General features: G+C 43.3%; 1 protein-coding gene across 4 annotated transcripts in view; it reads right to left on the bottom strand.

Moving 5' to 3' along the window:
* Positions 1 to 17,332, bottom strand: part of PRKAR1B (protein kinase cAMP-dependent type I regulatory subunit beta) — a 234,048-nt gene that overhangs the window by 80,672 nt on the left and 136,044 nt on the right. For all 4 annotated transcript variants that reach the window (XM_073648024.1, XM_073648025.1, XM_073648027.1 and 1 more), the window contains one exon: positions 7,516 to 7,577. In XM_073648024.1, coding sequence (XP_073504125.1) covers positions 7,516 to 7,577 — 62 coding nt within the window. The remainder of the gene's footprint in view (positions 1 to 7,515; positions 7,578 to 17,332) is intronic.

A 17,332-nucleotide genomic window follows, 5' to 3' on the forward strand; every position in this document is an offset into this window, starting at 1 on the left:
TTAGTATTGCACAGGTGATGGAATTATTGCCTGTGCAGGTGATGGAATTATTGCCTGTGCAATACTAAGGAAATCCTGAAAACATGACCTGTTGGTGGGCCTTGAGGACTGGAGTTGGGGAACCCTGCCTTAGATCCCCTGTACAGTTAATGTTACCCCTAGATCCCCTATACAGTTAATGTTACCCCTTAGATCCCCTATACAGCTAACGTTACCCCTTAGAGCCCCTTTACAGTTAATGTTACCACTTAGATCCCCTATACAGTTAACGTCACCCCTTAGATCCCCTTTACAGTTAAAATCACCCCTTAGATCACCTATACAGTTAACGTTATAACTTAGATCACCTATACAGTTAACGTTACCCCTTAGATCCCCTATAGAGTTAACGTTCCTCCTTAGATCCCCTATACAGTTAACGTTACCCCTTAGATCCTCTATACAGTTAATGTTATCCCTTAGATCCCCTATAAAGTTAACGTTCCTCCTTAGATCTCATATACAGTTAACATTACTCCTTTGATCAGCTATGCAGTTAAGGTTACCCCCTAGATCCCCTATACAGTTAACGTTACCTCTTAGATCCCCTATACAGTTAACTTTACCCCTTAGATCCCCTATACAGTTAAGGTTACCCCTTAGATCACTTATACAGTTAACGTTACTCCTTAGATCCCCTATAAAGTTAAGATTCCTCCTTAGATCCCCTATACAGGTAACGTTATACCTTAAATCACCTATACAGTTAATGTTATACCTTAGATCCCCTAAACAGTTAACATTACCCCTTAGATCACCTATACAGTTAACGTTATACCTTAGATCCCCTATACAATTAGCGTTACCCCTTAGATCCCATATACAGTCAATGCTACCCCTTAGATCCCCTATACAGTTAACGTTACCCCTTAGAGCCCCTTTACAGTTAACGTTACCCATTAGATCCCCTATACAGTTAACGTTACCCCTTAGATCCCCTATACAGTTAACGTCACCCCCTAGATTCCCTATACAGTTAATGTTACCCCTTAGATCCCCTATACAGTTAACGTTATACCTTATATCCCCTATACAGTTAACGTTACCCCTTAGATACCCTATACAGTTAATGTTACCCCTTAGAGCCCCTTTACAGTTAACGTTACCCCTTAGATCCCCTATACAGTTAACGTTACCCCTTAGATCCCCTATACAGTTAACGTCACCCCTTAGATCCCCTATACAGTTAAGGTTACCCCTTAGATCGCCTATACAGTTAACGTTACCCCTTAGATCCCCTATACAGTTAAAGTTACCCCCGTAGACCACCTATACAGTTAACGTTACCCCTTAGGTCCCCTATACAGGTAACGTTATACCTTAGATCACCTATACAGTTAAAGTTACCCCATAGGTCCCCTATACAGTTAAAGTTACCCCCGTAGACCACCTATACAGTTAACGTTACCCCTTAGGTCCCCTATACAGTTAACGTTACCCCTTAGACCACCTATACAGTTAACGTTACCCCTTAGATTCCCTATACAGTTAATGTTACCCCTTAGATCCTCTATAAAGTTAACGCTCCTCCTTAGATCCCCTATACAGTTAACGTTACCTCTTAGATCCCCTATACAGTTAATGTTACCCCTTAGATTCCCTATACAGTTAACGTTACTCCTTTGATCAGCTATACAGTTAACGTTACCCCTTAGATTCCCTATACAGTTAACGTTACCCCTTAGAGCCGCTTTACAGTTAACGTTACCCCTTAGATCCTCTATACGGTTAATGTTACCCCTTAGATCCCCTATACAGTTAACGTTACCCCTTAGATCCACTATACAGTTAATGTTACCCCTTAGATCTCCTATACAGTTAACGTTACCCCTTAGATCCCCTATACAGTTAACGTTACCCCTTAGATCCCATATACAGTTAACGTTACCCCTTAGATCACCTATACAGTTAACGTTACCCCTTAGATCCCATATACAGTTAATGTTACCCCTTAGATTCCCTATACAGTTAACTTTACCCCTTAGATCCCCTATACAGGTAACGTTATACCTTAGATCACCTATACAGTTAACGTTACCCCTTAGAGACGCTTTACAGTTAACGTTACCCCTTAGATCCTCTATACGGTTAATGTTACCCCTTAGATCCCCTATACAGTTAACGTTACCCCTTAGATCACCTATACAGTTACCTGTATAGGGGATCTAAGGGGTAACGTTAACTGTATAGGTGATCTAAGGGGTAACGTTAACTGTATAGGGGATCTAAGGGGTAACATTAACCGTATAGAGGATCTAAGGGGTAACGTTAACTGTAAAGCGGCTCTAAGGGGTAACGTTAACTGTATAGGGGATCTAAGGTGTAACGTTAACTGTATAAGGGATTTAAGAGGTAACGTTAACTGTATAGGTGATCTAAGGTATAACGTTACCTGTATAGGGGATCTAAGGGGTAAAGTTAACTGTATAGGGAATCTAAGGGGTAACATTAACTGTATATGGGATCTAAGGGGTAACATTAACTGTATAGGTGATCTAAGGGGTAACGTTAACTGTATATGGGATCTAAGGGGTAACGTTAACTGTATAGGGGATCTAAGGGGTAACGTTAACTGTATAGGAGATCTAAGGGGTAACATTAACTGTATAGGGGATCTAAGAGGTAACGTTAACTGTATAGGGGATCTAAGGAGGAACGTTAACTGTATAGGTGATCTAAGGGGTAAAGTTAACTGTATAGGGGATCTAAGGGGTAACGTTAACTGTATAGGGGATCTAGGGGGTAACGTTAACTGTATAGCTGATCAAAGGAGTAACGTTAACTGTATAGGGAATCTAAGGGGTAACATTAACTGTATAGGGGATCTAAGAGGTAACGTTAACTGTATAGGGGATCTAAGGAGGAGCGTTAACTTTATAGAGGATCTAAGGGGTAACATTAACTGTATAGGGAATCTAAGGGGTAACGTTAACTGTATAGGTGGTCTAAGGGGTAACGTTAACTGTATAGGGGACCTAAGGGGTAACGTTAACTGTATAGGTGGTCTACGGGGGTAACTTTAACTGTATAGGGGACCTAAGGGGTAACTTTAACTGTATAGGTGATCTAAGGTATAACGTTACCTGTATAGGGGACCTAAGGGGTAACGTTAACTGTATAGGTGGTCTACGGGGGTAACTTTAACTGTATAGGGGATCTAAGGGGTAACGTTAACTGTATAGGGGATCTAAGGGGTAACCTTAACTGTATAGGGGATCTAAGGGGTGACGTTAACTGTATAGGGGATCTAAGGGGTAACGTTAACTGTATAGGGGATCTAAGGGGTAACGTTAACTGTAAAGGGGCTCTAAGGGGTAACGTTAACTGTATAGGGTATCTAAGGGGTAACGTTAACTGTATAGGGGATATAAGGTAGAACGTTAACTGTATAGGGGATCTAAGGGGTAACATTAACTCTAAAGGGGATCTAGGGGGTGACGTTAACTGTATAGGGGATCTAAGGGGTAACGTTAACTGTATAGGGGATCTAATGGGTAACGTTAACTGTAAAGGGGCTCTAAGGGGTAACGTTAACTGTATAGGGGATCTAAGGGGTAGCATTGACTGTATAGGGGATCTAAGGGGTAACACTAATTGTATAGGGGATCTAAGGTATAACGTTAACTGTATAGGTGATCTAGGGGGTAATGTTAACTGTTTAGGGGATCTAAGGTATAACATTAACTGTATAGGTGATTTAAGGTATAACGTTACTTGTATAGGGGATCTAAGGAGGAATCTTAACTTTATAGGGGATCTAAGGAGTAACGTTAACTGTATAAGTGATCTAAGGGGTAACCTTAACTGTATAGGGGATCTAAGGGGTAAAGTTAACTGTATAGGGGATCTAAGGTATAATGTTACCTGTATAGGGGATCTAAGGGGTAAAGTTAACATTATACCTTAGATCCCCTATACAGTTAATGTTACCCCTTAGATCCCCTATACAGTTAACGTTACCCCTTAGATCCCCTATACAGTTAACGTTACCCCTTAGAGCTGCTTTACAGTTAACGTTACCCCTTAGATCCCCTATACAGTTAACATTATCCCTTAGATCCCCTATACAGTTAACGTTACCCCTTAGATCACCTATACAGTTAACTTTACCCCTTAGATCCCCTATACAGTTAACATTATCCCTTAGATCCCCTATACAGTTAACGTTACCCCTTAGATCCCCTATACAGTTAACGTTACCCCTTAGAGCCACTTTACAGTTAACGTTACCCCTTAGATCCGCTTTACAGTTAACGTTACCCCTTAGATCCGCTTTACAGTTAACGTTACCCCTTACAGTCCCTATACAGTTAACGCTACCCCTTAGAGCCCCTATAAAGTTAACATTCTTCCTTAGATCACCTATACAGTTATGTGATGTGATGTATCCACAGATTCTAGACCAAAACTTTAGAAACATTTGACCCCCATACTCCTGAGGAAATTTGAAAGGAGGTCTGCAGACAATGTGGTTGTGGATTCAGAAAATGTAATGTGATGTAACCTTGTGACAAAACAGCACAAATAGCAATGGAAACATTCAAGGTCTATGTGTTACGAGGAGACCATATTTGGCCCTGTCACTGGCATAACACAATCCCCTGAGATCTGGACACATTGTTTTAGTTAAAGTCTAGTCTTTGCCAAACCCACAGAGCAGCGCTTTTTGTAGTTTATGTCAGAAATGGGCAATGAAAATGAATGTGGAGGAAACGTGATCATCTCAGGAGTCAATCATTTCGGAGACCCGGCTATAGAAGTTGAGAAGCAAAAATGTAATGTGTTTAAGTTGTGGGTAGATAAATGGGGCGGTATATCACCTTTCCTGCATACTTTCCCGTCTACGCTACTTCTGTGTGCATATCTGCTAACATTCCTGAACAGAAATTTAGGACAAAGGGTCTTTGCCACACACCTAGTTGTCCTCATATTGCACGTAAATGTCTTAATGTGAGATACAGCCCTCCTGTAACTAATACTTATCAAAGAACACCTACCGTAGACCAAACATCAGGAATACCGGTGGGTGTCAACTCTGTTTTGACAAGGGGTAGACTGAAGATACCATGGGGCACCTACAAAGGTTGCAGGGCTTGGCTGCGGCCAAGAAACCTGGGATATTGTGCAAAAGAACCAGGTTGTGGCAGATGCTGGTGAAGCCATTGGTTTTAGCCACCGTTTCTAGTTCTGATCTGGTAGTTATACCTTGGTCTTCTTCTTTAATACTCTACATAGACACAGAGTATTAAAGAAGGGGACCAGAACAGCGCTCAGACGGAAAACTAGATCCTAAAATGTGATCTTGTAAACGTTCAGCGCTCCTCTTCTTCATTTTCCTGATACCTACACCCTACAAGTAGGTACCAGGAGGTGATCAATACTGCCAGCCACATCACGGGGACACCAATATTTCCAAAAGTTGGTCTCCACTACTCCCCTTCATAACTGATGACAAGAAGGTGAACATGGCCTTCAAAGATTGATCTAATGAGGTTTTAACGATGAGCTTTTCTATTTAGAGACATGAGGACCTAATTATTAGAATTTTTGGTAATTCTAGATACCTGTTCTCAGGAGGGGAATTACCAAGACACAGTATTTCTAACGTGTTAACTAATGCCTGTCTTCTTTTGGCACCCAAGCAATATTTCTAATTTTTCATTTCCGAGACGTTGCGATTCCCATACACCCTAGAAAATTGTCAACCAAACACTAATTCTCTCATCACCCCCGACACATAAACACTCATGATGGCAGAGCGTGCATGTATCTTCAGTGTTGAGAGGGGAGTAAGACTGCCAAACAGCCCTGGTGGCAGCTTACCTCCAGGAAGAGTGAAAGGATTGGAAATCTTTCCCCCAACGTCATCTGTCATGGGAGAGTGGGAGATTCTCCAAATTAGTCAACCAGTTCTGATTAAATTGGCAGGTTCAGCACAATTTTTTGCGTTCGGAAACTTTTTTTTGTGCATAAAGCATATGTTTCATAATACATCCCACAACCCATAGTCCCGGACATTTAGTATGACAACTGGTAAACTGACAGTAATATATTAAATTGACTCCTAAACTCGTCCATTCCATATTAGAGATGAGCGAACCTGAAGTGTAAAGTTCTGAGTTTGTCCTGGACACTCTGTGTCCGGTGCTGAACTCCAAACACGAACTTCTCCTGGAAGTCCGTTTTACAGTTCAGGAGTTTGAGGGGAGGAGAGAGAGAAGTCTCTATTGATTTCTATGGGGTTCGGGTTCAGGTTCAAGTTCGGTTACAGTTCTGGTATCCGAACCGAACTTTGGACTGCAGTTCGGTCGAACCCGAACTTCCAAGGGTCTGCTTAACTATATTGCCTATCAATCCCTAAGGGTTGTGCAGGATCACATATTGGTAGTAGGATCTGGCAGCTCCTCTCGTGACTCCATCCCTCTACCTGACCCACCAATCCCTAGGTGTCATATCTGTAATACAAACTTCCCATTTCCCCCCACATATGTGCAGTTCTTACATAGGTTGTCCCCTTTCAGAAAACTATGGACTATAAACTGCGGCAGTTATAACAAAACACCCTGGGTCTAGCGCCAGCTTTAGTGATGAGCGAGCGTGCTCGTTTAACCCTTTCGCTGAGCAAGCTCGGGTGCTTACCGAGTATCTTCGGCGTGCTCGTATATTACGGTATGTTTGAGTCCCTGCGTCTGTATGATTTACAGCTGTTAGTCAGCCTCAAAACATGCAAGGATTGCTTGTTTGTTAGGGAATCCTCACGTGTTGAAGCTGTCTTACAGCCGTAAATCATGCAGACACAGGGACTCGATGATAATATACAAGCACGCCGAAGATACTCGGAAAGCACCCGAGCATGCTTGGTGAAAGGGTTAAACGAGCACCCTCGCTCATCACTAGCCAGCTCTCTACCGCTGACCCAGTTTTTGTTGCTTGTCTGCAACAGTGATGTCACCTCGACAGCACTGCAGCCAATCACTAAGCTCAAAGGCTCTGCCCGTGAAAATCACAAGAGCAGCTGAGGTCAGTGATCAGCTCCAGCGCTGTCAACGTGGGAGAAGGTTCACAGGGCTGCCGTCCAGGGGCCACAGAACACTGACCTACCCGCTGGACCATGGCCTCCTGCCTATCAATTTGCTCATCTCTAGTTAGTGTGATTTTTTTTTTGATGCATGTGTTTTTTAATCCGTGATGGAAACTGATGTTTTCATATCTCATTCTGTTTTGTGACCACTGCTATCAATCTCTGACTGCAGCATTAATGCATTAGTCACGTGTTGACCCCAACCAGAAAAAGAAGTATGGAGAACACTGGGGGACCCAAACGGCGTTATATGCGGGGTGGTGGAGGATGAGTTGACTTTTTTTTATTTTTTAAAATATGCTTTATGTCTTTTTTTATCACGAATGGTGAACGAACCCCTTTAAGCTTCTATGCAATCAGTGTGTGTAAATGAGGCACATTTATGACATTCTTACCTTGTAGTATCACGGTCTCTCCAGCGATGTGATTGACGGGGAACATGGCATCAAATATATCACTGCAAGAGACACAAGGGGTGTAAGTCATTATTAAGTGAGCGGCAGGTTTATTTAATATGACAGGCTGTTTGGTGATGCAGAACGCACGTGCGGGACAACTCTTCTTTCCCCTCCTAATAAAGGATCTACAAGCAGTTTACACACTGGTAATGTGGATTTTGCTGATGCACAGAACTGTGAGGCATCCTGACAACCTCAGCCATGTCATTCCACGACGTACGAGTGCAACTGTATCCTGACAGCTATGCTAATTTCTATCATACTTCCACGCAAACGTCAGGGCAGCACCGGGCATGAGAGCGCGCTGGAACTAAACGCTGACAGCAGGAATTGTGTCAGGAGATTCCTAATAAATGAGCCATGAGCAATAACATTTTGGCTGGGGCCCTCAATGTCAATGTGTTATATATTTGGAGAACATAAGTGCAATAGTTACATTGTTCTATGACGCACCAGAATTACCAAAAGGGCAATGTCCTACATGACTTCAAGTCATGGTGGGCTTTAGAACTAATGGAGGAGCCCAGTTGAGTTTGGGGGAAAAATAATCGGATGACTTTGGGTAGATTCACAAGCAAAAATAATTTCGCAAAAATTTCTGCAAGTTGCACTTGTCTGAATGGGGTTCTTTTAAAGATAAGCACAAGGATTTCAGTGCTTTTCCATTATCTGGAGCTCTGCTCTTGACACCTATCTCTTTGGAGTAGCGGATAGACCAGGAGGTCAGGCTTAGACTGGCCCACAGGAGAACAGGAGAATCCTCCGGTGGGCCCCTCAGGAGAACAGGAGAATCCTCCGGTGGGCCCCTATGCAGGATTGGCCACCACCCTCTTATATAAGCAGTACTTGGCACTATATACTTAAATTACCAGAAAAAAAAACAAGCGCGCTAACGACGTGTGAACATGGCCAGAAGCAGTTAATCTTGAGGGCCTCTTCTGAATGAATCCCCCTGGTGAATGAGACAAGGACGGCATTATCCCATCATATATTCACTCCATGAATTTCACTTCATTCTGGCATATGACATGGAGGAAGCCAGCCAGGAAAATCTGTAATATAGCTGCCCTCTTGTGGGATGTTAAATTAAGGAATCCTTTTTATCGGGTGGAATACAATCAATTTTAGTTAAAGCATACCCATCCTTTCTCATAAAACCTGTAGAAAAGCTTCCCTCACAAAGTAAAACTTCTTTTGTAGTACATAACAGCCCTATATGCCCAGGAACTTTTTCCTGCTCTGTAACTTGCCATTCACTCTATTTCTTCATCAGCATTCTAACAGCACTATAAGTGCTGGAACTCCTTTTGCTCCACTTCTCAGCCTGCACTAAGAAACCGCCCCCATGAATGGTCGGAGTGTGAGTGGTTTGTGCATCAATATTTTAGACCTGTGCTGCCTCTGCCTTTTATCATGGGGGCCTTTCTGCATCCTGCAATATATTAGTATTGTGTCCCGGTGTTGGTAAGTTGGCCTTCTTCCTGTGATGCTTTTATTTGGGTATTTGATGTCCTTTTCAGTGATTTGCTTAGCCTTGTTTGCGATGAACTGAAAGCGTATTCCTATATGCCTGTAAATAGTATAACAAACAGGAGAGCAGGAGCAGAGAGACAAAGCCTCGCTCACTTCCTATAATGCCTCTCGGCAGCTCTGCTCCTTGTGATGGATTACACTTGACAACAGTTCTGGGAGGTATTCAGAAAAGCATAGAGTCTAGATCACGTGAAGTAATTATCCCTTCTACTCCTCCTTGGTCAGACCTCATCCGGAATACTGTGTCGAAACACTGGAGAAAGTTCAGAGAAGAGCTACCAGGATGGTGAGCAGACGGCAAACTATGTCCTACGAGGAATGGTTAAAGGATCTGGGAATGTTTAGCTTGCAAAGAAGGCTAAGAGGAGACTTAATAGCTGTCTACAAATATCTGAAGGGATGTCACAGTGTAGAGGGATCATCCTTATTCTCATTAGCACATGGAAACACAAGAAGCAATGGAATAAAACTGAAAAGGAGAAGATACAGATTAGATATTAGAAAAAACTATTTGACAGTGAGGCTGATCAATGAGGGGAACAGGTGTCCACGAGAGGTGGTGAGTTCTCCTTCAATGGAAGTCTTTAGAGGCTGGACAGATATCTGTCTGAGATGGTTTAGTGACTCCTGCATTGAGCGGGGGGTTGGACACGATTATCCTGGAGGTCCCTTCCAACATTCTATGATTCTAATAGTCAGTGGGCTACAAGTTACACAGAAGGGAGCTGCTAAGACACTTTGGGTAACTTTTTTTTTGGGGGGGAAACATTTAAAAAAAAAACAGATTGGCAAAATTGAGTATGTAATGCTTTAGTTTTCTAAAAGTACAGTGACCATTTAAGGTTCAACTGTGGCCATAGGGCCCTAAAATCTAAATTTAATGTATGTATCAAATGTGAACCTTACTAACAGTTATCTTAGACCATAGACCCTGTGTTTAGGACGCCTTCATTTCTGCTGGAAATCCAATTCTAAATTTCTACTAAACTCCATATCACATATCTCCCAATCTATATACTTGTCAATAGAAGTACGTCTTAATGAGCAAAGTCTCCGGTGAGTTTCCAAGCTTCCTACTCTGTTTGGGCTTGTTAGGTAGACAGGACCTAGGGCTGAGAAAATGCATTATCCCTTTATTCAGCTTCTGCTCTTACATTGCAGTGACACATCAGCAGCATCTTGAAGGCTCCCGACAGCTCACTAGTAGTCACATCTGACACATCCTTCATGGATCTGACATCATTCCAGAGTTAAGACGTTGAAAAGTGCTGTACTCCTTAAAATGCACCTGTCACTTATCCAATAGAAAAAGCCATTATGTGCTCTGAACTATATGTATGAGAGCGGAGGCCATAGATACATTATCTAACCTCTGAGACTTTGGAGCTTGCAATCAAATATAAATGAAGGCTTAGTTCCTGAAGGACTCAACAGTCATAGATCAGCATGGGCCTGATGATGGGTTTATAGGACAACATCAAGGCTTCGCTTTGACCTTGTACATATAGTAACCAATATATTAATGGCAAATAAGTCTAGACTAGGAGATTGCAACTTAAAGGGGTTGTCCTACAAATAACATGTATCACCTCTGCATAGGATAAGTGATAACTGGGTGTCCGACTACTGGGTCCCCCGTGTATGAAGCTACAGTGTATATGGATGACTACCACTCCATTCACTGTCTATGGGAGTGGTGGTTCAGCATGGACCTATTGTCATGGGTGTATCAAGTGTGACAGACAGTCGCTCTGGATCTGGCTGTAGAAGGTCACTGTGCTTGGCATTGCAGAGGCCTTCTTGATCTTCTCATATCTGTAGTGTAGTGATATCCTCCTCCCTTTAGGACCCAGCAGCGACCTCCACCTTCTGCTGCTAATTGACACACCCTTGCTTGGTAGTTAAAAACTCTCAGTGTCTCCAGAGAGTTGCCGGTGATAGCTCTATGTTCCTCTATGTCTGGAGTACTGGTAGTCAGCTAGTTTCTTCTTGGACTTCCCTTGGAGGACAGTTGGCGTTATCTTTCTTGTGTCTTCTCAAGCTAAGTGTATCCCCTTTGTTTGTTTACCTTGTTGCCTTTAGTTACAGTGGGGCCTGACTAGTGTTCTCCCTGTCCCCTCCCTAACTAGGGCCTAGCTCTAGGGACATTCAGGGATTAGGTTCCTGATCGGCGATAGGTGCGGAACCTATATAGGGACTGGGAGTCAGGGTGATATTAGATCCGCCTAGGGGTCTCCACTCCCCCTTTCCCTAGTTGTTGGGCTCCCTTCCCCCTCTTCCCGTTGTTGTACACTTGTTCCTTCCCTCACCTTGCGTGACACCTATAGAAGGCAATTGAGCAGTGGTCACACTTGTAAACTACAGTTTCATTGAAGGGTCCCCTGTTATCATTGGTGGGGGTCCTGGAGGTTAGAAACCTAGCATTCATACTATTATCACCTATCCTGTGGATAAAAATATTTTACTTGAACATGTGATTCAAGTGATCAGATGTAATACAAGGAGAGCGTGAGTCAACAAGAATGGGAACGGACCTTTAATCTGGGTTAGAAAGGGGCATCTACCAGTATGGCGCCCATATGTCGTAATAGTGCACTTAATAGTGTTTTTAGGGCAAGGGGCTGAAAATCGGCAAAATAAACAGTTCATTGGCCAATCAGCCGATGAATGAGTAAGAAGGTTGTTTCATCGGCTGATTGGATTGTTCCAGACGACCATTAAATCGTCATTGTTGGCAGCACATCACCCTGCCGACAATACTCATGCTGTGTGGGGACACAACGATCACAATACAGTTGTGTCGAGCTGTGTGAACGGGGCCATAAACGAGCACCGACACAAACTGCAACAACACAAAACTTTATAGAAGGAACACATCATGTAGCTGAAATAGAAGGTGTAAGAGGGTTGAAAGGGAAACCCGAAGACTAACACAAGATATGCAAGATCACTCTTCTCAAATATTTGCACTGGATCTAAGCTGCACTGTAAAGCATGGCACTTGATCATGCCAATCAAGCTTTAGTCATGCTACTCCCTACTATAAATACCTACAAACACAATATCATTACGACAGTCTTCCCCAGAGTCCAGTATAATAAATCCGGCAGAGTTGATGAATCTGGCAAACCAAGGGGTGCTGAACCCATGGCGCCCAGATTTCCATTAGCGCCAACCACTGTACAGGTACGACAGACATCTTTGGCTTATATGTTTGGCGCAGGCTGAAGAGCTGTTCCCACTCCATGCAGTGCAGGTGCCAGATGAGCCATACATCTAGCACCTGAGACTAACTCCTGCGATCAGAGGCAGCAGTATAACCTCTTGGATGCCGATGCCAATTATGACATCGGCACTTAAAAGACTGAAAATGGGAGGTCTCCTTTCCAGCCCCCAGTAACATATGTAGGGGAGAGGGTGCTGATGGCATTGCTGAGGCTTACTGAAAAACGCCCGTTTGCCATGTTTATACACCTATGAAGCCAAGGCAGTGACTGTGATCACAGGTTCAGATCCCCCAGGGGGACCAATAAAAAATGTACAGCAAAAAAAAAAGAAAAATATCTTTAAAATATAATCTGCTGTTAGAGGTGTAAGCCGGCTGTATAACACAGCCAGCGTCCGTCGTGTGTGGAGCAGGTTCAGCTCCTGATCCCGCTCCGTACACCAGCAGCCGGTGTAGAACGCATTGCAAATGTACATCACGCCAGGAAGGAGTTAAAATGTACATTTCATGAGTCTAGCTGGAGCTGGACTAATTTTGAAGATCACACAGCCATTCTATCATAGATTTTCAAAGTAAGTACACCAACCACGGCAGGTCTAAGAGATCGATTTTATAACGTATGCAGTTTGTACTGTGAAATCTGGTGATGGATCCGCTTTAAACAGATCAAACGGCCATTATTGGTCCAGGATTGGGGTATATTGAGGGATCCTCTGGTACTGTGATGGGCCAGTCAGTATTACAACCTAAATATAACTTTGATGCATCACAAATGCTCATACTTGTGCTATGAACGCTTCTGTCTGGACTACTGCAGACTTTCATAGTAAGCACTCCAGCCTCATCAGGTCTAAGAGATTGATTATTTATTTATTTATTTTTTACAACGTATGCAGTTTATATTGTGAAATCTGGTGATGGAATTGCTTTAAACATATCATACGCCCATTATTGTGCCAGGATCGGGGTATATTGAAGGATCCTCAATATAACTTTGATGCATCACAAATGCTCATACTTGTGCTATGAGCGCTTCGGTCTGGACTACTGCAGGGACACGTCTCTCAATGCTTTACATATTATACATATATTTGTAAGCTACACGCCTCAAGTGGCTGCTGAATTTGGCCAGACCTTGTCGAATAAGACGTTTGGAAGCTTCATTACCCAAACAGGGTGTCCAGAAGAATGATGACTCTTCAGGGTGCGGTGACCAATGGCCACCCAAGGCTCATGACGGCCACCAAACTCAACCACGTAAATATAGACGTGGAAGTAAATGTGAGTCCATGTATCAATCAGATGTGGAGCTCGGGGGCACAGAAGAATATTATGTTCAGCGCAGCGAGCCCGTACATGCACAAGGCTTCCTAGACAGAGAAAGTACAGTGAGCTCAGGTCACCGACCGGGAAGGGAGTCAACCCAAAAATCTAGCCATGTCATGGCGTTCACTCCACGTGCCTTATTTTTATTTCTTTTTTTGCTTTTATTTTATCCTCCTTGCATTTCATAATCCATAACTTTTTCATTTTTATATTGACCTACCCATATCAGGGTTTTGTTTTTTTTCCAGAATAAGTTGTAATTTTTAATTCTACCATTCACTCTACGATATGTAGAAAAAAATTCCAGGTGGGGTAAAATTGAAAAAAAAAAGAAAAAAAAAAGAAAAAGTTTTGCCAATGTTTTTTGGATTTTGTTTTTACGACGTTCACTCTGCGGTAACTCGTGTTGAAAACAAACATCTAGTTTTTTTCTTTTAAATACTTAAAAAATGAAAAGGTGACAAAAATTTGGTTTCAGTCACCATTTTCTGAGAGTCATAACTTTTTTTTTTAAGTTTTTCTGATGACACACTTGTCTCAGGGTTTGCTTGGGGTTTTTTTGCAGCACAAGGCGTAGTTCATTTTGGGATCCATATGATTTTCTCATCTCTTTTTTCATTTTTTTTGAGCAGGCGAAGTGAACAGAAAACAGCAATTTTTCATGCTCAATTTTTTTGTTTTTGTTTTGACGTTCATAGTTTAGGGCAAATTTTCTTGATACTTTATTAGTTTGGGCAAATACACATGCAGCAATACCAAATAAGTATTTTTTTTTTACAATTTGCAGAAAAAGGGGTTGATTCAAACTTTTACAATAATATATATTTATATACATACATACACTTTATTTTTTAATATTTTTACACTTTTATTTTGACCCCCTAAGGGATTTGAAGTGTCGATGGCCTTTGCAATACACTGTGATACTGTTTGATTGCAAAACTGACGATCCTCTATGACACCCAGTCACATGAGGTCAATATCACCAAGGAGTTAATCAGGTTGAGTGTTTTGGGGTTTTTTTTCTCCAGAAAGTGTCACTTTTGTCTAGTATTGTAACTTAGGTCTCTTCTCTTAAACTTGATTAAGCTGCAACAAACCACAAACCATGATTCAAAGTGGTGCATTTTTGGGGAGAAAGAAAAAACTTTTTTTTCTAATCTCATATAACCCCATTTATAATAATTGCACCTTTAAAAAGTTTGCACCTTTCCACTGGATAAATGATAACTGTTAGGCCACGTTTACATGTTCAGTATTTGGTCAGTATTTTATATCAGTATTTATAAGCCAAATACTGATGTAAAATATTGACCAAATATTGAACGTGTGAACGTGGCTTAATATGACATGCAGGGAAAATGAATGATGATAAATAAGACATAGATAGATAGATAGATAGATAGATAGATAGATAGATAGATAGATAAAGTCAAGATAAAAAGCAGCACCAGCCGCATAAATGGTGCAAAGCCTCCCAGGTAATACCAGTCCTTTCAATATAAAAAAATCAGTCCTCGTTGTTGGACAGAAACATCGCCTCATGGGCCATTAAAACTTACCATTTTTTCACCTGACAAGCGTGCTGTCTCCATGATTTTTTGATAGATAGGTAGATAGATAGATAGATAAACCAGTGATTGTCTTTCTGCTGTCTCTAGCATAATGTCCTCCCTCTATGTAAAACAGAATCTGTCAAAAACTGAACTCCTGGTATTTCCTCCCACTACTAACCTTCTCAAACCCAATATTGAATGCAGCAGCCAGGATCATTTTCCTCTCCAGCTGTTACACCGATGCCTCCACCCTGTGACAACCATTGCACTGGTTGCCCATCCGCTACAGGGTCCAATATAAACGTAACTCTCTCACCCACAAAGCGCTCCACAGTTCTGCACCACCCTACATCTCCTCCCTCGTCTCAGTCTACAGCCCCACCCGTGCCCTCCGTTTCACTAATGACTTAAGGCAAAATCCTCAATAATCCAGACCATCGACTCCAGTCACCAAGACTTCTCTCATGCTGACCCAATTCTTTGGAATGCACTACCCAGGGCAATTCGATTAAATCCCAATACCCACAGTTTTAAGTGTGGCCTAAAACACATTTCTTTAGACTGGCCAATCACCCCACCTCACTTATGTAACTATTCCCATTTTGCCCATACAAAATTTTCTTCTAAATCTGATCCCTCATAGCATCTGTTCACACACCCTCCATGCACTTAATAGCCCTGTGTCTGTACTGTACACATACTGGCTGGTGACCATGATCATGCAGCGTTATGTGAATACCCTATTTATTATATTGATGGCTGGACCGTACAATACAAGCAATTTTTGTAGCGTCGGCGTCTCTGCTTCCTGCAGGGCAGAGACGCCGTTCCCCTCACCGCCGTGGTCCCGTTAAGGGGACTGCGCACGCTGTCCTAAAGAGTCCCCGGCCAATGGCCGGAGGACCACTCCTATTTAAAGCAACTCCTCCAAAATGGAGGTGCCTGTGCAAGGTTGCTGTTTGTGTGCTAACACTCTCCTCAGCCCTCAGGTTCCAGTACCCGCCTGCCTGTCTATCAGCCGTGCCCGCCTGCCTGTCTATCAGCAATGCCCGCCTGCCTATCAGCCGTGCCCGCCAGCCTGTCTATCAGCTGTGCCCGCCAGTCTGACTATCAGCAGTGCCCGCAAGCCTGTCTACCTCTAACCGAGCGGCACCCGCTCCAGCAGCACCTCAACCCAGTGGCACTGTGGCACCCGGCTTTGGACCTCGGCTTTATGTGCCTCCACGTTTTGGTGGTGACCCTGTCCTATGTCGGGGCTTCATAAATCAGTGCACCCTGCACTCTGAACTCCTGACACACCAGTTCACCTCCGACCGGGCCAAGGTGGCATTCATCATGTCTCACCTCGCCGGAGAAGCGTTGGCGTGGCTTAACCCTCTGTGGGAGAGAGGGGATCTTCTGGTGTCCGATCTCCAGGCTTTCCGAAAGGTGTTCGATGACCCCGGACGAAAATCTTTTAGTGCCTCCTCACTTCTCCGACTCCGCCAAGGGAGTCTCTCTGTGGGCCAGTATGCTGTGCGTTTCCGAACCCTCGCATCTGAACTTGCCTGGAACAATGAGGCCCTGTTGTCCACCTTTTGGGAGGGCCTTTCCGGACGGATCAAGGATGAGCCAGCCGGTCGTGACATACCTCCCTCCCTGGACGACCTGGTGTCATTAGCTACCCGGATTTAAATCCGTTTTCTGGAACGCGCTAAGGAGATGACCCGTGAGAGGAAACCTCTACGCCTCGCTCCTGTCTTCCAAAGTCCAGTCTCGCAACCTGCACTCCCCAGGGTGTCTTCTTCAGAGCCTATGCAAATTGATCAAGATAAGATGGTCAAGTCTAGCCAGGAGACCCGTCGTGTCAAGGGGAGCTGCTTCTATTGTGGCAATATAGAGCATCAGATCCGCTCTTGCTTGGTGAGACCGGTGAGAAACTCCAGTGTCTAGGAGAGCTCGGAGAGGTCGTCCTAGGCAAGAGTTCTTCCTCTTCGCCTTTGACTCTGTCTGTTTCTGTTACCAGTGGTGAGACCCGCTTCTTCGAGACTGCCCATCTGGATTCCGGAGCCGCTGGGAATATCATCCAACAGGTCGTTGTGGAGCGTTTTCAGATTCCTACCATACGTCTGGC

This window comes from Phyllobates terribilis, unplaced genomic scaffold (assembly GCF_046119375.1).
Source record: "Phyllobates terribilis strain yellow unplaced genomic scaffold, ASM4611937v1 Scaffold_9__5_contigs__length_417890890, whole genome shotgun sequence".
Lineage (NCBI taxonomy): Eukaryota > Metazoa > Chordata > Amphibia > Anura > Dendrobatidae > Phyllobates > Phyllobates terribilis.